The sequence below is a fragment of the Clinocottus analis genome, unplaced genomic scaffold, assembly GCF_023055335.1.
Source record: "Clinocottus analis isolate CAN_PGR_092001 unplaced genomic scaffold, fCliAna1.0.p SCAF_9, whole genome shotgun sequence".
NCBI classification, from domain to species: Eukaryota; Metazoa; Chordata; class Actinopteri; order Perciformes; family Cottidae; genus Clinocottus; species Clinocottus analis.
The window spans coordinates 12,983,894-13,006,774 of NW_027176251.1; the positions used below are offsets into that span (position 1 = coordinate 12,983,894).

General features: G+C 43.7%; 2 protein-coding genes across 10 annotated transcripts in view; one reads left to right on the forward strand and one right to left on the reverse strand.

The window, feature by feature from the left end:
* Positions 1 to 1,704: 1,704 nt before the first annotated feature.
* On the forward strand, positions 1,705 to 6,960 carry seraf (Schwann cell-specific EGF-like repeat autocrine factor). Of its 2 annotated transcripts, none has more exons than XM_068569175.1 (5): positions 1,705 to 2,056; positions 2,409 to 2,504; positions 3,206 to 3,307; positions 4,200 to 4,295; positions 6,829 to 6,960. In XM_068569175.1, the coding sequence occupies exons 1-5, from the start codon at positions 1,843 to 1,845 to the stop codon at positions 6,843 to 6,845; spliced, it is 525 nt and encodes a 174-aa protein (XP_068425276.1). In that variant the 5' UTR covers positions 1,705 to 1,842; the 3' UTR covers positions 6,846 to 6,960. The 2 variants fall into 2 exon arrangements, with proteins under 2 accessions (XP_068425276.1, XP_068425275.1); XM_068569174.1 differs by lacking the exon at positions 6,829 to 6,960 and adding an exon at positions 4,654 to 4,992.
* The window catches only part of vwde (von Willebrand factor D and EGF domains), a 39,209-nt gene continuing 18,636 nt past the window's right edge, over positions 2,309 to 22,881 (reverse strand). For 3 of the 8 annotated variants that reach the window (XM_068569169.1, XM_068569168.1, XM_068569170.1), the window contains 27 exons: positions 22,385 to 22,614; positions 21,917 to 22,006; positions 21,171 to 21,318; positions 20,874 to 21,088; positions 20,343 to 20,416; positions 19,840 to 20,113; positions 19,179 to 19,375; positions 18,083 to 18,927; positions 17,525 to 17,661; positions 16,758 to 16,922; positions 16,229 to 16,333; positions 15,426 to 15,540; positions 14,189 to 14,445; positions 12,998 to 13,217; positions 12,233 to 12,370; positions 11,532 to 11,720; positions 10,821 to 11,186; positions 10,083 to 10,178; positions 9,912 to 10,007; positions 9,708 to 9,803; positions 8,862 to 8,957; positions 8,520 to 8,615; positions 7,655 to 7,750; positions 7,465 to 7,560; positions 6,741 to 6,836; positions 6,488 to 6,585; positions 5,048 to 5,693 (listed from right to left, as the gene is read on the reverse strand). In XM_068569169.1, coding sequence (XP_068425270.1) covers positions 5,679 to 5,693; positions 6,488 to 6,585; positions 6,741 to 6,836; positions 7,465 to 7,560; positions 7,655 to 7,750; positions 8,520 to 8,615; positions 8,862 to 8,957; positions 9,708 to 9,803; positions 9,912 to 10,007; positions 10,083 to 10,178; positions 10,821 to 11,186; positions 11,532 to 11,720; positions 12,233 to 12,370; positions 12,998 to 13,217; positions 14,189 to 14,445; positions 15,426 to 15,540; positions 16,229 to 16,333; positions 16,758 to 16,922; positions 17,525 to 17,661; positions 18,083 to 18,927; positions 19,179 to 19,375; positions 19,840 to 20,113; positions 20,343 to 20,416; positions 20,874 to 21,088; positions 21,171 to 21,318; positions 21,917 to 22,006; positions 22,385 to 22,614 — 4,646 coding nt within the window. In that variant the 3' untranslated portion in view covers positions 5,048 to 5,678. Of the gene's footprint in view, positions 2,580 to 2,876; positions 3,337 to 5,047; positions 5,694 to 6,487; positions 6,586 to 6,740; positions 6,837 to 7,464; positions 7,561 to 7,654; positions 7,751 to 8,519; positions 8,616 to 8,861; positions 8,958 to 9,678; positions 9,804 to 9,911; positions 10,008 to 10,080; positions 10,179 to 10,820; positions 11,187 to 11,531; positions 11,721 to 12,232; positions 12,371 to 12,997; positions 13,218 to 14,188; positions 14,446 to 15,425; positions 15,541 to 16,228; positions 16,334 to 16,757; positions 16,923 to 17,524; positions 17,662 to 18,082; positions 18,928 to 19,178; positions 19,376 to 19,839; positions 20,114 to 20,342; positions 20,417 to 20,873; positions 21,089 to 21,170; positions 21,319 to 21,916; positions 22,007 to 22,384; positions 22,615 to 22,881 lie in introns of those variants that run through there. The other 5 variants (XR_011077180.1, XR_011077179.1, XR_011077178.1 and 2 more) reach the window with 5 other exon arrangements.

Consider the following 22,881-nt stretch of genomic DNA (forward strand, 5'->3'; position numbering starts at 1 on the left):
TACATTTTCACATTGAACTCAAAATAGTTGGTGATTTATTTTCTTACTAATCTATTAAAAATGTATTCGTAGTTATTATACGGAACTAGTTTACAAAATTGGGAGCATAAATGTGATCAGATTTCAGACTAATTATTTTTTTTTGTATTTATTGAGAACTAATTCCATTTTTTTCAGTCACCGAAATCTTACTGACAGACCGTCATCACTTTGAGTGTTAGCAGAGGGAACCAGGGGAAGTTTATTTTAATCAGACTGGTCAAAACCAAAAGGTAGAGAGGGAAACGACGCTGTGGCCCGTCGGGCTGCTCTGGATCAGCTGCAGCCCTTCCCGCCACCACCAGAGGGCGCGCTCACAAACAAATGACGTGTGGCTCGGTTCAGCTCGGACTCCAGCACATCTCCAGTGTATCGCGGTATGTTCACATCTGCTGCAAACATCAGCTCACTTCCTCTCTGAGATTTACTGGGATGCATGTGGCCAACACACGCACGCACACACACGTTCAGTTTCCTCTTTGTACTGATCCTGTGTGTTAGTGGGCCAATAAAAGGATATATTGGCATCAGCTTTATTGTTGTCATCTTTTACTGTCACTGTCATCTTTGACAATAGATTTAATGTTCAACTACAACATAATCTGCCTTGGTACATTTTTTTTTCTTTCTTAAAACGACATATCAGCTGATATAATATTAACAGATTTGTTTTAGTAAGAAATATCCGACTTAGTCTGAATCACCATTTTTTAATTTGGTTTTATTTTCTATTGTGAGCGTTTATGTTGTGTTATTTTTGTATGTCTCCTTGATGCGTAATTGTCCTCTTCGATATCTGCCGAGTTACTTTTGTTTTACAGAATCAACTAATCAACTAAAAGAAATCCTACGTGTGTGCGTGTGTGTGTGCGTGTTAACTAAGAGTGTCTTTAGTCAACAGCTCTTGTGTTGTCACCGTGCAACTCAACTAAACCTGGTAAACGGTCAAAATCAAAGAAATGATTAAGCGGCCTGATGTTGCAACGCTTTGTCTCTGCCGGAACTGATCAACAACTGAACTTTGTATTAACCATCATGCAGGACACTGAGTGCTGTACACGGGGAAAGGCAAAAAGCTAATTTTCATATGGAAATCATCTTCTTCCTGTGAGCTCTCGCTCGGTACCCCAACAGACTGATCCGGTTGTGTTATTGCCATTACAGCAGACCTTCCCCCAGCACTTCATCTCACCAGGTAGAAGGAGATGGCTTCCCCACATGTCTTCTGCACACACACACACACATACACACACATGCACACACGCGGCTGTCTGAAGAGAATAACCTAGTTGGCTGCACACATAAGCTTTTTTTCTGTCTCTTCCCTTCACAAGAACTAAAACTGGTCCAGTGGAGGCGAATGACATCATGGCTGTGTGTGTCATGATGGACATTAACACTCTCTGGATGGTAGATTAGAAACAGAAATTCTCAATATATTCTCACTTTTTATTAGTGTTATTTGGCTTTTCTTCCCCCACAGGTCGACATCCTACATGTTCTGCCATGATTCCATTAAGTTCATTAATTATTTTGTTTATATTGTGAACAGCATCAACAAGTTACATTTCAACAATGAACTCAGAAACACTTTTTATTTGGCTCGAGTTTAAAAAAAAAACTCTTCCAAGTCGCCCCGCCCCCTCGCGGCGCTAACCTGCTCCCTGGTGCGCAGCAGCGGCCACGACTAGAGGGGGAGGTCCCGGTGCTTTCTCCTCCATCTCCGTCGACCCGCACCGTCCGTCTGCTGCTACCGAACTCTTCCCAGTTTGAGACACAAACAAACACACCCCGCCACCAGACATGGGTGTCGTGTGTCTCGCTTCGACCGCGCTCGTGGCCGCCCTGCTCGCCCTGAGCTCCGCCGCGCGCTCGGACGCGCCCCGCGGGGTCGCGCTCGGGTTCGTTTTTGACCTGAAGGCGAGATGTGAACCACAGTGCCAACACGGAGGGATCTGCATCCGCAACAGCACGTGCTACTGCTCCAAGGGCTATGAAGGAGAGACCTGCCAGTTTGGTGATGTCACAGACCTTTTCATTCAGCTGTTTGTATTTATGGCATTGAAGTTGTAGCATGTTGCTGCATTAGTGTAGTGTAAGAGTATACATGTCACATCTTTCAGTTTTAACCGGTCAGTAGGATATGAAGTGCAGTATTTTCCCTCCTGACTATGAATATTGATGGATAATACAATGAATGGCGTTTACATCAGTTTGTTTCTGCGTTGGATTTTTTATTACCATACAAAAGATTACATTCCTCACCGTAATAACTTATTTATTGTCGTATGTTTATATGTATCAAAGACACAACTTGTCTTTCATTAAGAGTAACGTCAACATGTTTGTGTGTGTGTTAAAAAATGCAGCCAACTGTTATCCCAAATGTAAGAATGGAGGGACGTGCCTTCGGCCTGGAAAATGTAGATGTCCTCCAGGATTTGGAGGAAGATACTGTCAAAAAGGTGAGCAGGGTTTCTGTGTCTTCGGAAACAAATCCTTTGCTTGGTCCGATATATCGTGAAGTGGTTTAAAAGAACCTGGAAGAGGGAAATCTCTCTTAATGCGTTTTAATCTATCCTGTATTTTCGTTTCGGTAGAAATATATCCACATATTTGGACACACAGCTGTCCCTCCTTTATCACACACACACTAGATTCCTTCCAACCTCCAGTCAAAAGCTACAGCCGATAGATGTTTGCTCCACAGCAACAAAGCAGCTGCAGAGGTTCAGGAAGCATTTTAAAGATTTAAGAGGGTATATATATATATATATATATATTACAATTAAGTTATATTACAATTAAGTTATATTGTGTTTATATGCCGGATGTACCTGTCAGCATTCTTTTAAACATCCTCCTTTGGGCAGTGTTTTCCCCCAAACGTGAATTTAAAATTATTTCAGATTCCTCGAGAATTTAACTTGAATTGAAATATGCTAGTGACGAGGGGTCCCAAGTACACTTGTTTAGTTTAAAGGTTGGGAAGCGGCAATTTCAATTATTAGCAGGGTGATGTACAGAATGTATAACTTTACAGTTGAAGTCTTTTTGCCTTTTGGTTGGGAATCATGCCCAAGTTGTACATTTCTAAACTCAACAGGACGGGCAAAAGCATCTCATCACTGCTGAAGGGTGTGATCCGTGTCTTGTCTTTTGGCAGTGACGTGTGATGGGGGATGCTGGAACGGAGAATGCATCGCTGTCAACGGAGTGGCCAAGTGCATCTGCTCCTCCAGCTGGACCGGCTCCAAGTGCCAGGAGGGTGGGTTTTTATGGCCGTGTCTAATCCCCCTGTTAACACCAAAGGTCAAAGTTTGCAAATGGAAGCTTGTCTCTCGGCCCGCTAAAACATCTTAAATGCTTCCTTCGGTGCCAAGTTGCTGTCAGGATGGGGAGCGTTTAGCCCCACCACCCCGCAGCAATTCATCTAACTTCGTGTTATGAATGACGTTTCCATTGACGGCTCGTGAATGACAAATCTTGGCAGTAATTTAAGGCTAAAAGATGCTATGGAGTTGACTGACGTTTTAGATACACATGCAAGACAACAGTTTTCTACTCCTGTGCGCTCTATGAGAAATTAGGGCTGTGTAGAACCAAATCAAAGTATTTATTCTTGCTCAGATTAGATATTTAGCCGATCTTCTCCTTTTTAAAGTGTCCATAATGTTAAGTCGTTTGCTTGGTGACCTCCCAACATCACAAATTGTGATGAATGAGTATAGAAATGAATCCTATTCAAACTTAATATATTTTTTTTATGTAAGCTATGATTTTAACTGCAGTCTCTCCTGTGAACAAATTCTCCTTCCAGCTAACCTGCTTCCTGAAAAACAGTTCAGGTTTCATCTCCAAATACTGAAATGCGGTTATTAGCTTTCTTGCAGCGAGTTAGAAGAGCAGATAGATACCACTCTCGTGTCTGTGCGCTTAATGTGGAGCTACAGCTAGCGGCCTGTTAGCTTAGTTGAGGTGTTATGTTAAATCAGTTTTAGTTTTCGTAACCTTTGGGCAGAGCTAGCTGTTCGCACCATTTCCAGCTAAGCTAAGAAAATTGGCTGCACTTCCAAAAAAAGTCATTTCCGCTTCCAATAAATACACGTTGCCTATATTGCTAAAGCTAATTTCTTCTCTACGGTTGCTTCTCCTCGCAGCGATCTGTCCCCAAGGCTGTACGAACGGGGGGCTCTGCGTGGCTCCAGGGATCTGCAGCTGTCCGGAGGGCTGGCTGGGCGGCGCCTGCCACGTTGGTGAGTTTCAAACTGGTTCCAAAGACAAATAGTACTTCCACATGCCGTCCCTGCTCTTCACAAAGGTTTTGTCCTGTTTAGTTCTGGCTGAGTTTTTTTCCCAGGATCTACATTTGTCTTCTTACGGAGAAGACTAATGTAGATATCAGTCTGCCAAACCGTGATATAAATGATCGGTTGCATGTGACTGCTGAGAGATCGTGTTCAGCTCAGTGTTTTTCCAGATGGGACACACGTGGAAACACTTTTCACCTCCGTTTCTGGATTTGTGGTGCTCTGATTCACAAGTCATTTATTTGTTTAACAATTTGATTAACGGCGCTTTTTTGTTCTTGGTCTGCTTTTGTACCGTCTTTAGCCGTGTGCTCTCAGTCCTGCCAGAATGGAGGGAAGTGTATTTCTCCAGACAAATGCCGCTGTCGCAAACCTTGGTCTGGCCCTCGCTGCCAGCGGATAATGCAGTATAACTAGTGTGACCCTGATGGGGTCAAAGGTCAATGAGGACTAATAAGGGATGTCTTTTTCTTTTAAAGCTGAAACATTGGTAGTTTTTATTTTGATGTATTTCTTTTTTAAGAAACCATGAACCATTGTTTTGTTTCCATTTGACTGTAAACATGTACTGTACTATAATGTGTCATTAAATGAATAAAAGAGTGAATTGCATTCATTATCAAAGCTCATTTCACCAAAACAAAAGCGGAGAAAATAGCACATTTCCTTTATTGTATTAAATGTAACTTGTACCACAGTGTAATCTGGTGTTGTCAGATATTTTATATATAAAACAAAACCTATATATATCTTAAGCAGGTGGTCATTACTTTACCCAATCAAAAAATATGTTAACGAAAGGGGAAAAAAAATACAATTTAGGTAAATGGCAACATTTTGCAATGTATTTAATCTAACACACGTGTATCATCTAGATCAGGCGTAACTAATATAGCATCTTTGCATTATGTTTTTCATTAGTCAACAACAAACGGTGTGCATCAGTTTGGTGAAAAGGCTATAATTTGGCTTAATTGTGAAAAAACTAAAAGCTCGATTTAATACAAAACATAACCTGCAGCTCACGAATAAATCCTCACTGAAACAGATTCATTTGTAATTTCACTTGTTTTACATACAACTGTGCAGTAACGCCCAGATCTGTAGAAAGTCTCTGCTGATGCATTTACCAGATGTGTGTTACTGTGAGCCTTGAGGTAGTGATACACAGGGACGAACAGACAAGTGCAATACGTCAAGTCCCACTTTTAGCCTTCAAATGTACACAAAGACACACACACACACTCACACACACGTACACTCACAATGCTCTCTTCTTGCTTCGTGCATGTCGTAGCTTCTTTCAACCCGCTTCTCATTTATTTTCCGTCACGCTTGCGACGCCTGTAAAGGTGCAAACATGAATTCATTTAAAAATAAAACTTCACATACTTTTCAATACATCCAAGGTGGCTTTTTAATTAACGGAGCACCTAAGCGGAAGTTAGTGCATCTCTTGTAAGAGCGTTGCATCCAAGTCACAGAGCTGAGCATCCTTTTTCTCCAAAAGATAAACAAGAGGTCACCTAATCGCTGTTCTGAAGGTATTACAGACTCCTCACGTGGCTTTGTTGACATCTCAGGGCCGGACGTGCATAGTTTTAGTGCATGTGAGCGGCATGTTATAATGTTGAGCTCAGGTACACACCGTTGGCGCTGTGAGCGCCGTCGACATGTTGAGAGCCAGCAAGAGGCAATGGAAGTGTTCCAAATCTCAGATCTTGCATCTTTAAATCAGAGGCGACCCGGTAAACACCCGTCGATCAACCAAAATGAAGTGGGAAGAATCAAGACAGACAACGAGACTGAAGGTGTCACTGGCAAAAAGCCATTAACCAACCTCCACAATGCCGGGGAGGGATTGTAATTTGTGAACTCATGTGTCAAATTCATGGACTACTTTATTGCCTCTATACAAACCGTGTAAAGAAGCAAGTTAGGTATTACTTGCAGTCATAAACCTGGCCTTGTTTGCTTACTCCCTTACTCCTTTATCAATTAACTATTTGTCACGTGATCGCACCTCACTATGGCGAGTATAGTAACTTAACTCTGACACAAACTGGGGCTCTTCATACAAGCAGCTCACACGAGCGACACATAGACGTGTACCAGAGAAGAAGTGTGACTCTGCTGACCTTGGTTGCGCAGGTGAGGCCGTTGTAGCCTCTCCGACAGTGGCAGTAGTCAGGAAGGACGCACCTCCCTCCGTTCAGGCACCGCTGCTTACAGACCGCTGATGAGGGAATCATGTATTTTTAATGATGTATTTTTAACACAGAAATACATCAGAACAATACTGAGTGGTAAATACATTCATCATGATGACAAAGCTCAGCTTAACTACTGTGTGTGTCCTTTACTGCATTGTTTCATCACCAATGAACTCACGTGTTTGACACTGGAGTCCCTCCCAGCCGGAGGGACAGTGGCAGGTGTTTGGTCCCAAACACTCGCCGCCATTTTTACACTTTTGCAGACAGACGGCTACAGTGAGGAAACAGAGAGGGAGGTGTGAGTACGGTCGGGGGGAAAAAAAAATCTGCCCACAACTGCATCCCGGACGTGACGGGGATGAAGACTGTAATTACAGGTCCAACAACGAGTTCATCCACAGAAAATTCCCTGGCAATGTTTGAATAAAACGTACGAATACATTTCCTTGAGCTGTGGGAAATTCTAATGGCCATTTTTTGCGGCCATTGTCGAGACAAATTAATGAAGCGAAAATGACCTGCAGATTTATTTAATCATAGCCAGTGAGGATTTTTTTTAAGAAGCCTGAAGGAAAAAAGTCTGCCTGTGAGAAAGCAAAGCGTGTGCCAAAAATCCTTTGAGCTTGAAGTGTATCTTGCTTCCTTCATTTGATGTATTTCCTGTTGAAACAGGATGTTAAATGGGATGCAAGACCATTTGAGAGTAAGTTTAATTTTTTTTTATACGAAAGCACAAGGAAATAAAACAATCTGATGCTTGCCATGTAGTGATACTGTTTGATCTTGATGTGTGTACTGTGGCAAACAGAGTGAAACGAGACCTTAACTCAACCCTACGACTCTAAAGAATATCTTTACATCTGCGATGTACTTTTGCGTAAAACATGGGAGCCACTCACGTATGTTGCACCTCTTCCCTCTCCATCCCGACGCACAGGAGCACGTGTTGGGTCCCACACACTTTCCTCTGTTCATGCACATCGGCTCACACACACCTGGAACACGTTCGATAACGCATCAGATTAACACTTTGAGTTGTGGGCTATCGGCGGAAGGTGCCACTTGAAATAAGTCAGTGTTTCGACTCACTCTTTTGGCACCTTTTTCCCGTGTAGCCTTCAGGACAGGAGCATACATTGTTCCTCCTACACTGACCTCCGTTCTTACAAGGAGGGGTGCACACGGCTGAAAAACACAACGGTATAAAACTGTACAAGAACATCCGGGGGCTCATAGAAACGTGAATCACATTCATGACTTGTGTGCATAGTAATGTCATGAATCTGAAACTTGGAACAGAAACGTGAAAATGCATCTCCATCTTTTAAACTGGTGTTTTGGATAAAACAGAAAGCCCCTCAGCGAGGTGTGTGCAGCTGACCGCGGACTCGAGTGAAGTGTGTCTGTCAGGAGGGGCCAATGAATCCTCACCATTTCTTTTGTGAAAATAAACCCTCTGCACTGCATCTTTTTAAAAGCAAAGTATATGTTGGCATTGTTTTGTATAAAACATGACGACATTTCTGTCAATTATTATTCTTTAAATCTGGCATTTCTATGCCCGAAACAGCGGAAAGTCTCCATACAACTCTTAATTGAAACCCTTACTAAAGAAATTCTTCTCAGCTTTGCAGTTTTGTGACCCACATTGAATAAACGTTAAGAGGAACTTTTGTGCTCTTCAAATGGATAAGTAATTCACCAGAGGAGGTTTGACAGGCCCTCCTGAATTCCCTCCTGGCGTTCCTGAGATATCACATTCATGAGAACGGGGATAGCAAAAGAGCCAGTACGAGCAACCCAATACGTCTCTTCAACTCTGATTGCTAATGCACTGAAGACTCTCGTCACGGAGGCGAACCTCCTCAAAGATCTACTCCGAGCAGCTGAAGTGGAACCAGGATTCAGAGTGGTAAAATATGTCGGTGGGAATAAATATTCATCCCGGTTTTACCGATTTGACACTGAGAGCCGTAGAAGCCGCCGGGACAGGCACAGATGTTGGGCTTCGTGCACGTTCCTCCATTCAGACAGACGGGGTTGCAGAGAGCTGCGGAAGACAAAAGGAGCCACGTTTAGATCGCACACATTTCATGTTCGTATTTCAAGCTTTTCTTTTCAGTCCACAGCGTGTGGCAGGGGGAAAGCCTGCACGGTAATGCGATTTAGTGCATGGTTCAAAGCAAGTCGTATGCCTTGAGATCAAATTTTGTGCCACCTGGCAGTGTGGTCCATGAAATATGAGATGTGAAGACAACGGTTTGGTGGAAACATCAGTTGGCGTCCGGTGACGTACCCGAGTTACATGTCGGTCCGTACCAGCCGGGTTTGCATTCGCAGACGTCCGGAGAAACACATTCGCCTCCGTTTTCACAGTGCCTGTTACACACCACTGAAACGGATAAAGAGTTATCACGCACACTTCAAAATGTGCCATATAAAGAATGACATCAAAGCAGATTTTTAGAAATAGATTTGATTAGAAATAGAACAGTGACTGAGGTTTTGGCTGAAATTCAGCCTTGAAGCGACACTTGGTAACGGTAAGAAAAATAACCTTTTGTCATATTTGTTCAAACTGTCTCTTCATCCTGAGGGTAGAAATACATGAGACAGATCAACAGCGAAAAGATTTGTGCAACTAATGGGATTTGCAAGATACAGCAAATCAGCTGATCAGCGCGTCTGAAATTGCAAATATACCCAATATAGCTTGTGTGTCTAAAAACTTTAAATCTGCTGGTTGCACAGCTTTTTTGTGTTTTTTTTATTTTATTTTTTACACTTTTGGGGATTTTGTACATATTTAACAAACAAGATTTAACTTGATAATAATTGAGTTTCAGAGGTCTCTGCCATACTCGCTGTTTCCTCCAGATTATTTCTGCTAAACTAAGCTAATCGAGCTTCTCTTCTAACTCTCGCCAAGAAACTGATTTTCCATTTTCCCCACTGCGGGACTAATAAAGGAATATCTCATCTTAAAGTCAGCACTTTCACCTCAGACTCATTGTTTCATTTCCAAGTGTGTTGCTGTCCTCCTACTTACACACAGAACTGTAAACCTCACAGACTTTAACACAAATCGTAAAACACAACAGAAACAGTTTCACCCGGTCAAAGTACTTAGGCGACATCTCACTGATTTCACATCTGGGTCCCACGTAGCCGTAGGGGCAGGTGCACAGGTTTCTGGCCAGACAGGTGCCTCCGTGTTGACAGGGCGGCTCGCAGCTCGCTACACACGCCGACACAGGGTTGCGACAACAACACAGGGGTCCTCATCAGTATTCTGTGTCTGTGTGTGTCAGCATGTTAGACAGATGTGAATATGAGCTCAGGTTACCTTCCTCACAGGTGGGCCCGCTGTAGCCTGTGGCACACTCACACACATCCGGTCTCACACACTTTCCCTGGTTCCTGCAGTCGGGTCGACACACGGCTGAGAGGAGAGAAGAGTGGCATTCAATGAAACTTGTATTCCGGCACAAAAATAAACAAGTGATTCCTCTCACACCAATATGGCAGCTGTATCCGGTGTAGCCTTCCTTGCAGGCACAGGTGTTGGGCAGGGTGCACTCCATGTTCCTCCCACACTGGTACCTGCACACAGCTGAAATATCAAATCACGAGTTTACTTGAAGAAAAGTGGCATCATATAATGTATCCTTCAATTAAGGCACTATTAAAGAGAGCGTGGATGCATTGGTTTAGCTTAAAGGGTAACAGTGAAAATACGCAAAATATTCTATTATTGATATTATTGTTTTTGGTATCCAACATGCTGCCCTCCGTCCGCAGTAGTATATTGCTTTGCTACTGTGCCAACTACAGTAGGTGACTGACTATGGATGAGTACTTCATACAAGCCCACTTCCAAACATCTGAGCTGTCCCTTTAAAGGAGCACCATGCACAGGAGTCCATGCAAAAGACACAAGATCCCTTCCTATTTTAAAATGTGCATCTCTTCTTCCTTCTTCTTTTTTGAATGAAGTCAAAACATGCTATACAAATACATTATTGTCATGTTGTTTTCCATAAATACCAAGAGTTGGTCATGGATTGTTGGGAACAATTGTTCTTGAAACAGCGTAACCTCCAAACAATACATTGTAGACAAAGATGACGGGATTTACATATCATTTACTTAAATGTGACAGAGTCACAGGCACAAAGACTCTAATGGGCATCTTGTATTTAACCCGATGAAGAAATGATGATATAATCAAACCTAAACAGGAAGTTGTTAGTACCTTTACACGTGACTCCGTCTCCGGTGTAGCCGTACGGGCAGCGTCCACACCTGTAGGACGCGGTGACGGCGTGCTCACAGGAAACACCGGGGAAGCAGGGTGAGTCGGCGCAGGTCACATGGGGGGACGGCGACCCCCGCTTGACCCCGGTGGCGAGGTCGGGATACAGCTCCGCCCCTGCCGGGACATCTGTGGACGAAACTCTTCTGATAGTGGGGATGGTGGCTTCGGGTCTTGTCCGCCTTTCAGCGGGTCGTCTGGGAGACGATGAAGACGATGAAGAGGAAGTGGGAGTCATTTCCTTGCTGGTATTTGATTTGGTGATGGAAATACGACCCTCTGCTCTGCTGGCGACTGTCCCCTGACCTGTAAAATACTGGAAGTTAGAGGACATGACTTAAAAAACACAAACACAAATACATCTCAACATGCTTAGATGACCACACGTAATAAAATGCTGAGTCACATAATGTTTTAAAACAGTAATTAATCAATGATTTGATCATTTATTTTAGATTGGTCTTACTTTCACATAAAAGTAACAAAACTGCTTAACTAGTTTGAAAAAGTAAGAGACAAAGAAACATGTGAGACTTATTGTTTTTTCAATCGAAACAAAACAACGAGGTATTTATATCCTGATGTTTAACAATCAAAACCACAAAGTACACAACCCGGCCACCGCTGTCCGTCCATCCGCTTCCCTCTCACCTGTCGCTGTGCACGTTCGTCCGTTTCCGTGAAGACCAGCAGGACAGGGTCCACAGACGAAGCCGGCGGAGACGTGGGCGCTCTCGAAACAATGAACTCCCGCGTGACACGGTCGCCTGGAGCACGCCGACGGGCCCGAGGGTTTGGGCCTGGAGGAAACCGGCGGGACTCGTGCTGGTGTGGACATTGCTTTGACCGGAGCGTCACGGTTTTGATGTGAACAAAATGGATGAAAAACAACAATTTGTTTTCTTTAATTTATGTAAGAATTTACGAAGCCAAAAGAAAAACTAGACAGATGTACTTCTTAAGATATGGCCTGAAAAAGAGCCAATACATCATTATATCTTGAGCTGCGCTCACTGCCTCTGAAAGTGAATTAGCACTCGATAAGCAATATTTAAAAGGACAGTGTTTAGGATTTTGTGGCAACTCATAATGTTGTTGCAGTTTTCAACCAACTGAATCCTCCTTTACCTACACTTCTGTAACGTACTCGGAACTTGTACTTGAACTACGGTGGCCGTACGATAACGTAAAGAACGCAAACCCTTTAAAAGATTGGTTTGGTGACATTCTATATTTATTTTTATGAACAACAAATCGCTTGAAAACACAAAAAACAACACTGTTAATACCAAAAATATAGAATATCTCCGACTTTGTCCTTTAAAAATGTTTTTAATCAAATGAGGACTTACGTGTGCAGATTTTCCCGTCGCCTCTGTATCCTTGAAGGCAGAATCCACAAACAAAGGAGCCAAATGTGTTGTTACAGCCCACTCCAGGGAAACAAGGCTGAGAAACGCACTCATCTATGTCTCCTCGACATGTACGGCCTGAAAGCACATGAAACACTCGGGCATTAAAGGGGCAAGAGAGGGGCCATAGAGAGGCAATAGAAGGTCAAATGAGAGGCATAAGAGGAGTTTAAGAGAGGCAATACACTTTGTGAAGCTAAAAAGCACTGAAATCACAATTTAAGAACCACTAAAACTACATGTTTGGCTTCTTGTTAAGATGTCTTACAAAAGGGAAATGTAGGTTTTCTTCAAACAATGTCTTGGTTCGAGCTGTCAATGTTATCAGTGATAATAACAGAGATCTGGGGTTTTAACAAGGACATGTGGCACAAGCAGTGAGTTTTACCTCTATTTTTGCCATTGATTTAGGTCTGTGCATGCACATGTACTAACCAGTCCAGAAGCATCTAGGCGGCACATCTTTGCATCTATTATGTAACAAAACTAACAAGATCTAGGTTGTAATATTAAAACCCTCTGAAGGGTGCAGAAGTATTAATGTTTTTGTGATTCCTCTGTCCATCGATAAAGGTGAATAAGGGCACACATCTTCTAATGGCCCCTTCAAAGTGCAGCCCTGCAGACACAAATCTACTGAATCAGCTTTGAGGCCTTTCACCTTTGGGTGGTTTGAAGGAAACGGCTCTGCAGGTTGAGCCCTACCTGTCATTCCAGGCGGGCAGACACAAGAGAAGGAGTTGGGTCCGTCGATGCAGCGGCCCAGCCTGCAGGGGTTCGGCTTACAGTCGTCAACATCCACCTCGCATCTTTCCCCTTTAAATCCCTGGAGACACACACACAGGTACTCGCCGGTGCCGGGGGGGAGGTTGACGTTGGTCACACAGGAAGCTCCGTTCAGACATTCACAGGAGCGCACAGACACCTGAAGGAGACGGGAAAAGAAAAAACGTTTGTAATCTGAAAACAAAGTGTTCTTGAGACTTGCTTCATTCCACAAGGATCCCTCGAGAAGTTTATGAACGAAAGCAGGAAGAAGGTGAGTGCACAACTTTGGATAATTACATTAAAATACAGTTTGTATATGAGTTCAGAGCAATGTGCCACTTTATCCGAACAGGAAAGGATACAAGATGTCAATTAAACTGATTTGAGAATCGGCGATGTAACTTGACAGAGAAACAAACGAGAAAGAGAGAGAGACTTTTTAATTGTTGTTTTGTTTAAATCCCGGGAGCTGTTTTTTCACCATCTGCAACTGAATCTGCAACTGTTTTGCATGTCTTTTATTTTCTATGTGCATTGCATTGTGGGAAAAATACCCATCAACATAAAACAAATCGACGAGCAAATTGAATTGGTGATTTCATCCTACACAACCTGTTCAGAATTGTTTGAGTGTGTCAGTGCGAGCAGAGAGCCTCACAACATTAGCGCCCTCTAGTGGGAGAAAGAAACTAAGGCTTATGTATTGAAAGCCAAAGGCTGTGGTGGGCCCCTTACTGCATGTTTTGCTGTGTATTTGCTGTATGTTTATTATTTCTTTCGTGATTCTTTTTATTATTATTTGTTCAAGTTTGAAATATCTCCCAGCTGGCCGGGGAATGCCTCAGCCTGCTGGACCTGCAGCCACCGCGACCCGACCCCGGACTAAGCGGATAGATGGATGAAAGTTAGAAATAAAATCCATCCATCGATTTATAAAGCCATTCATTTCTAACATCTAGACTACTGGAACTTACTACTCCCCTGTAAACCAACCCAAACTGTGTTCTGGACCACATCACAAACCTACTCGTGCGTACTGTCTACTGAGTGGTGTGAAATGTAAAGTGAGGCCTGTTCAGGTCATACTGTGTCACACAAGAGAAAGAACACAGTCACACCCAGCATTACCTGTATGGAGGCCCTGGTTTCCTCGTTGCACTCATCCGTCACTGTAAACTGGAAAGTGGGCGTGTCTGTAGCTTCAGTGGAGGCCTTCCACATCAGCAGGCCGGCCGGGGACAGAGATGCGCCATCAGGACCCGACTCCAAATGAAAGAGTACCGCTGAGCCCTCGGGGTCCCGGGCTTGTAGCTGGAAGATGAAACTCTCTCCCCAGAAGGACCGGAGAGGAAACGGCAACGACTGGAGCTCCGGAGGCTCGTTCTCTGGTGTGATACACGAAGGAGGGAGTCAGTGAGTGACTGGAGAAAAAACAACAACCGATGAGTGAGTCATGATGAGGTGAGCGGCAGACTGTGGGAAAGGTTCTCCTTCTGCAGCCACAATACATTCAAACATTTAAGCGTCTGACGGAGGTCAAACAGTGCAGTGGCTCGCCATCTATGCTCAGATTTTAGCCTTTAATAACATGTCTTTATTGTCTTATTGGTCAATAAAAGACAAGAAAATGCAGAACAGAACTATTTTATATAAATAAAACATATCTTTTTTACACCAGACGCTACTTCATTCAGCACTTTTATAATAGCTCCATTTTTAGTCTCATTTTTCTCAACATAACATTTGAACATTTTGTAGTTGTTGTTGTTATTTAAAGTTTTCCATACTTGATACTTCTATTGGGTTGGAGGGAATTTTTTGCTTTTATTCAAAGGAATCAGAGAGAGACAGAGAGGATGTGACGAGCATATTGCAAGTGTCCTCAAAAACATTCGACACTTCGCGTACATATTGGTTGAAACTTACAAATTTAATTCATTTTCAGGCTGATGAATTCCAAAATCTCTAAAATATCAGACTTAAAACAATAAAAATCCAGGATAGACTTGACTCTACATTTGAATAAATAAGAATCATTAATTTGAGAAATTATTTACAGATAAACCACACCGTGTCCTGCCAGTGATCTGACTCCAGCACAGCCAATGCTCTGTTTGACCTACTTTAGGTGAAGAAGCAAAGTTGGTCAGAAAGTGTAACGAGGTGAGCCGTCCTCACACCGGGGGAACGAAGCAAATTTGAATGGCCGCGACCCGCACAGAGCTGCTGACAAACGATCAAAACAGCCCGAGCCACTAGCAGCTACCAAACCCTGTGACGGCTCTACGCCGACACATTGAAATCGTTTCACGGTTATCGTCTAGACTTCCTGAGACAAACCAGGTGAGATCGACAATGTTCATACTCTCGGCGATGGACCACGTGTGTTTGGACGAGTCCGGGCGACATGCGAGGCAAGGGCTGCTGGGATTGGACTCGCCCTCGCCGTAACACAGGCCGTCAATGCTGCAGGTTTTCTCCTGGGAAGCAAAAAGACAATAAATAAACGTTTAGTGTTTACTTCTCTTTGAAACAAACTGCCTTTCGTGACATAAAACTCAACCCTGACCGGCCTCAGCGAGGCACGTAGGTTGATGTAAAACATGTCATGCAGGAGAACACGGCCGGTTTTGTGAAACACCCCCAACAAAAAAGAAGCCTTGAGGGAAGTTTGAGGGAAACAAACTTAATTGTTTCCCGTTTAAGAAGCTCACTCATTCAGTAACACTCCACTCAGTGGGGTACCGTTATAAGTTACACTTGCATGAGAAGGGTTTACAGTAAAAAACAAGGCCTCTTTCACTCAGAGACAGCGCTGAAAAAATTTGTCTGATGATAGATTGAGCAAAAATCTAATCATAAAATGAAGCAAAAACAAAGAAAGGATGTATCTGTTTTTCTATCTTTTATAATATTGTAAATTAAGTTTGTGTTTGTAGTGTTTTCTTTAAACCTTATTTTTATATTACTCTCCATTATGTCTTTTTTATTATGCTTATTTATTGTATTTTAACTGTGTTGTGAATAAATAAATAAAGACTCTAAAACTCTTGACGCAGAGTTTTGGGGGCTGAGAAGCTGAAGACGTGACAGTTAGAAAGCTGGAGATATTGCTCCTCTTAGATTTCAGTATTACATTAATACCACGATGACGAAAAGCCATCTTACCCTCAGGGTGCAGAGGACTTCAGCGTTGAGGCTGCAGATCTGGCAGGCTCCGTCGTACAGAGTCAGAATCTTGGCGTTACTGAAGCTGTAGCCGTCATTGGAAACCTGCCATCAGCAGAAGCTTAATTACTGTGACTCACTCGGAAAAAGCTTCAAACAAATACACTGAACTGTGCAGCTATGAGGCGAACTGTCGTCACACACTGGGTCAGTTTCAACCCCTCAAACATTTTAGTACAGTACCTTTAGTACAGTACCTTGTACAATCTGAGAATATTATCTTGTGTATATTTCCCCGTGAGGGGGCAGTAGATAACAGGCTGATCCTCCTCAATGATAAACGTCCTTATATTTACTAAATCTAACTGCTGTGAAAAAGTACTACACGTACTAGTACTGCGTATTGAAAGATTTTGAGGTAATGAATTAACCTACAAATAAATAATAGAATTGTCACGCTAATCTCTCGTTTCAAGAAGGCTCGGCCATGACAAGTGATCTTTTTATAGCAGAAGTGTTGGAGACTAACTTTGATCTGCCAGCGAGCCAGCGGCCTGTTTGTCTCCGTCTCCAGGTCCAGGCCTGCAGGAGCACGGCTGTCCTCCAGGGGGAGCTGGCACTCCAGAGCCGTCACATCCAGAAAGACGGCGAGGACGAACTGGGGTTCATCCAGAACCCAGTCCCCATCTTCAAACTGAACAAGAGACACAGAGGCAAAAAGGGAGAGAGGGTGCAAACGAGAGAAAGAGAGAGCTTGAGCAGGTCCACTTCCCGTTTCTATAAGTCAGAAGTGTTGTTAATAGTAAGGTTTTAGTGGGGACGCATGCGTTTGTGAAGACTGGATAAATGACACATGGATTACACATCACAAGTTGTGGGAGTGTGCAGTTTTGATATAGTTTCGCTGTTTCTGAATGTGGTTTCAACTAATCAAGACTTTTCTTATTTTTTGGATTCTACATTCATCGCAGAGGCACGAGACAAAGATGTATCCTTCAAGAATTTAAGATAATTGATACACAAATGGTAATTTTGTGGCGGAAGTATTCCTTTAACCAGTTGAGCTCCGGGAACATTTGGAGCTGTCACAGAACATCTGAAAAATGATCAGAAAGTTTATCAGAATCATGATTATACTGACTGTCGACAGTCAGTATAAGTTCCATGGCCAAAAACACCAAGCCCCAGCAAAATAACTGTCAGGCTATCTAAACAAAACAAGATGGCATACCGAGAATAAACATAAATTCCTCCAACGGGAATAAAGGAGCAGACCAAGAAGCAGAAACAAAGTACCTTTTCTTTCACAAACTCACACTTGAGCTCGTAGGAGTCCTTGAAGCCTTGCCCGTGGACCTGGACGATGGAGCAGTCTCCCTTTCTTACGTCACACAGACCCTCCTTCTCCAGCTCCGTGATCTCCGGGATCTGGTCTTCACAACGGTGACACCAAAAAAAGCATTTGACTGTTAGACCTGAGGATTTATTACACATCGCAAACCACGTGTCTCCCAATCTGTCTTCATAAGAGTTTGGTGAAAAGACAGATGTGTGTGAAAGTGACTGCTTGATGTATTATAATTAGGATATACAGCACAGACACCTTAAATGCTCTTGTGTTAAAGGTGTAGGTCAATTTAATGACATTATAAGTAGTTTTGCTTGTTTAATTTAACGCACTAAAGTGTTTAATTTAACGCACTCTGTGTCACTTTTGTTTTGTTTTGTTATCGCTTAAAAAAAACAACCTGTTATGTAATGGAAAGAAAATGTTTTATTACCTCAAAGATGCATTTCTACTGATATGTGAATACGGTCTGTCTGTTGTGGGCGTATGTTTATTAGATATGTTACCAGAAAGCACACTGCAGTCATAGGACCCAAATCCTGGGAAGCAGACACAGCCCCACTCTGAGCACTGGCCGTTCCCGTTGCACAGATTGGGACACTTGAGGACAGCCAGAACATCCTGGTACTCCTTTTCACTCTTCCTCTCCTCCGTTAGCCTCCTCTCGCACTCGTTTTCCAGCAGCGGGACAGTCGCGTTCAGCCATGACTGCTCGTCCTTCAGCTGCAGGTCGGTGACGCACATAGCCACCGTGCGGCTAATTATCGACTCCTCTAGCAGGCGCCTGCAACCCAGCGCCATGCTGGAGCCCCCTACGGCCTGCTGGCACTGGGTCCTGGCTTGCTGCTCGGTCAGGCCTGAAGGTGTGGGCCACTTGAGGGAAGAGTCCAGTGGAGCCGCCGCTTCGTGGTCCTCTGGGAAAAAATAGGTGAAGCTCTCCAGATCAGACTGGCTGAGGCTTTGGTGTTCGGAGTTAGAAACGTAGCGGTGGGTCCGATTCTGGCTGTTAGTCGAGGTGGAGGCTCCATCCCCGCGCGGCCGGCCATCCCCAACTCCTCCCGGGGCGTTGTGACTGGAGCGTCCCGGAGGCAGCGGCTGCCTGCCGCTTCCCTCAGCTTTGAGTAGCTCCACCGAGCTGATGTACTCCGCCGTGACGTCCAGAGTGGGGATGATGCTGGGGAGGTAAACGTTGCCATGATGGGAACAGGCGGAGTCGGAGGAGGGGTCGGGTTGAGAGCGGGCTCTGGGGGACGTAAGGCGGGGCCCGGCCTGACAGTTGCAGTACTTGCGGGGGCTCAGTGCGCTCAGGTGGGATGGCACGGTGTCAAACAGGCTGCTGCCTGGAGGGAGTCTGACAGAGAAGAGGAGAGGTGTCAGTGAGGTGTCAGTTTTAAACAATTGGCATACCTATATGAACAGAGGCCCCTTGTATAAATAGGACTGTTATAGGCTTATAAGAGAGTTACATTTCTCTATCTATCAGAATATTGTTAATCAAAGGATGCTGTTGGTTTGACATGATGTGATATGGCCCACAGAACCAAATATTTCTCATTTGTCAGGACAAGAGACAGGTTGGCTTCATGAAAACGACCCACTAACCTCCATTCGGAGATGAAATCGTGCAGGTGCTCCAGTGTGGCGCCCCCTGCTGAGTGGAAGTCGTTGTCTGACTGTCCGTCGAAGGTCCCACAGAGGCCCTCGGTGTGGCCCCGGTCTGAACTGGGAGCTCTCAGCGTCAGACTCATTCCCCAGTTTGACACGTCGGCGCGAACGAACGCTCCCGATGAGAAGGTCATCTGTGGACAGCCAAAGATGATCATGAAGACAGAGAGATCGTCAAGCAGCCGGCATCATTTTCCGTCACGTTTAGATACCGAGGAGGTCTTCTGCGCTGGTTGCCACACCCTTTTTTCATCAATCAACAACCTCCTTTAAGGTATTTTTTAAGCATCAGAAGGAAGGAGTTTTTTTCTTCTCACTGCAGAAACAGCGGAGTGTGTGTGGTGTATGAAAAACATACATTGTGTGCACATACATACATACATAATATTGATAATCCATTCTAATATTATTGTTTTTCCTCTTAAACATCAAATATTTTTGAAAATAAAAACATGCTGAACAAAGCGTGAAGCATGTATGTTGTTTGTTCTAAATAATGTAACAGGTATATAAAATATGTACACATAGTGTGTATTAAAAAGAGTAGAACTACATGAATTCAGCTGTACTGTTTCTCCAGATGGATTTCATCGCTCACCGTGACTTTGCGTCCTTGGTAGGACTCGGTGATGCGGATGCCGCTCCGGCTCAAGTCTCTGTTCCTCACGGAAAGGTGAGGTTTGGCATCACCCATCTCCCCGTTGCACATGTCGAAAGCGATGACGTCGCCGCCGTCCCTCGCCACGAAGCCGCACGCGCACGAGGCAGCGTGCACCACGCTGCCGCACTCCCACTGACGAACGTGGACCTCGAACGGCCTCCCGGTGCTCTTATAGAGAACGAAGGTGCCAACTTGGTAGTTGTCATAGTGCCTGTTCATTGACGAACAAACACATTCACAGAATTGTTCGCCCTCCAAGCCCTTTTTCATAGACCATTAGATATTATCGTATGACAGAAAAAACATCATCAACTATGGCGATGATGCATTTCGATGATGCAACTATGGCGATGATGCATTTCTGGCCAATTTTAAATGACCACACATTATTAAATATATGCATATATATATACATGTTTCTTGATGAACTGAATAAGTACCTGCCATCAAATGTGATGATGTGGGGATCAGTGAAGGAGTAGCAGTAGGCAGAGAGGACATCTCTCACTCTTATCTGAAATGGCAGTTTCATTCCTATTCAAATGTAGCGGAGAACCAACTGTTTATTCCTAGACTTTTTTTTATAAATTGTATGTATAGACAGAAAATCCCTCCCAATCATCACTTATGACCGACTACAAGTGTGTGGAAATATTTGTATCTGCAGTGACCCTGCACTCTGTCTCTCTTTTCTATTATTTTACTGTGTCCGGGACATCAACCTCTAGAAAAACGTGCCACTCAAATGCCATACTACAGAAATGGCGGACTCAGTGCAAAAACAATGAAAATATTGTGAGGCGTAGCGCTGTTTGAAACAAACTATCATCAGCACAAATGATTAAAAAGAGGGTTAAATAGGAATACTAATTTTCGAGAAAGATGAAGGATTATCAGATGAATAAAAATCCATACCTCTTGAATTAACAAACAATCAACAAAGTAGCCAAAAAATATCTCAATCCGTTTACCTCAACTGGTTCTGGTGAGTATCCGTTCCAGAGAAAATTCTGTGTGACGATGGATTTCACGGAGATCTGGGTTGTCCTGTTGCCATCGTTCACAAAGTCAGTGACGGGGCTGAAGTGGATCAGAGCTCGGCTGCAAACCCCGTCCCTACAGGGGCCCCGGGTGAGATCCACCACACAGGAAGACAGAGACAGATCTGCACCCAACAAACCCTCGTCTGTGGCACAACAAGGAATGAGGCACTGTGAATGTGTGGTAAACTGCACACAAGCTACGATGACTGAGCAGCGAGTGTTCACCTGGACTGCTTGTGCCGAGCTGCAGAGACAGAGTGCACGGCTCTGTGGAGGTGGACGACTCCTCCAGACAAGGGACAGGAACTGTGCTCTCAACCACCAGTTCATACAGCCTCCCATCCTCAGATACACTGCTTTCCTCTGGCCTCAGCTGCACAAAAGATATAAAACTGGTGGGCCGCTTTATACGTTGAGCCTCCATTACCATCGTGATGTTCAGAAGGAGAGCTGTTCGGGAGAGAGATCTTTTCTGGAGGTACTAATAAACTTTTTAACCAACAATATCTTGTGAGAGCGTCAGCTAACAGGCTTAAAGAAAGGGGAAACGTCAGAATCTAAATAAATTCACTGGAGTTTGAAATGTTTTTTTTTTTTAGATAAATGTCGATTGTCAGCAAGAAATCATCTTTTGTCTTCATTATATGACTTTGAACACAGCCCGGCTAGCTTTTTCTCCTGTTTCCAGTCTTTATGCTAAGCTAAGCTATACTAACATTTTCCTGGCTTGAGTTCTATATGCACAGATATGAGATTTGATTAATCCTCTCTTATAATCATCTGCATGACGGACACTTGCAGTATGTCCCAAATGCTAAAATAGTTCAAATTAAATATTCCTTAATTAAAACCTACAGACAAAAGTGCATTTATGAATACAGAATGAAACCAACGATGGTTACACACATACTGGTCATGACGAGACACCACACACATAAATAGTTATATAACTTAAAATGTCTGTGATGTACCATAATCCCAGCAAAGAACTCCCGACTTTGCACTGAAGCACCATGGACGTTGGGCGAGTCCAACAAGAAACTGAAGCTGGAGCAGTAAATCTGAGAGGGAGAGAGAGAGAGAGAGAGAGAGAGAGAGAGAGAGAGAGAGAGAGAGAGAGGAAGAGAGAAGGAATTAAATATAGAAATTAGTGAATTAGCAACAAAAGCCAAAATATATACAGAATTTACCCATAATATCATCCTGAATGTCAGCGCTCATTATTAATAACCTAACGCAAACAAATGCAGTGTGTTCTAAAATAAATTGTGTCACCGAAAATGTATTGGATGTACCGATATATCTATGTGTTGTTATCTTATTTTAAACAATTATCTCTGCATATTTGGGAGCGGAAAATGCAAGGCATGCACCCCCCCCCCCTCCACCCTCCTCCGTTTAGTCCACTTCTTAGCTAGAAGCAGAACTCTGCATCACACCTTGTCCCCCAGACGGAGGTTGAAGCCGTCCAGTTCGATATAGGCGGAGGTTTGGATGGTGGTCTCCTGCTTGAGCTCCTCCTTCCTCCCCTCGACAGAGAGGCGGGACCAGGCCACCACGTAACCCAGAGAGCTGTTGGAGCTGCTCCCAAAGCTGCACTTCAGGTAGACAGAGTTTCCCGTCACCTCTGGGACAATCACCGGTGCAGATAGAGTGGGAGACTGCTTTGCTGACAGGAGAGAAGCAGGAGAAGTGTCTAGATTAGTGGAGTCCCAAACGTGTTTTAGATTAGATGATATTTGTGCAAATACTTCTTTGCATGTTGGTGGTGTAGGAACCAAAACAGAGGAGGTACATTCTTTTTAATGTTTCATCTGAAAATAAAAATGGTTGTGTTTTTGTTAGCTTGCAATGAGCCTTCATCTACATTGGGAGCTTTGTCTTGACAAATGCAGCAATTGTTATGCAGAGGAAGGAAGCTTATACTGAGGAACAT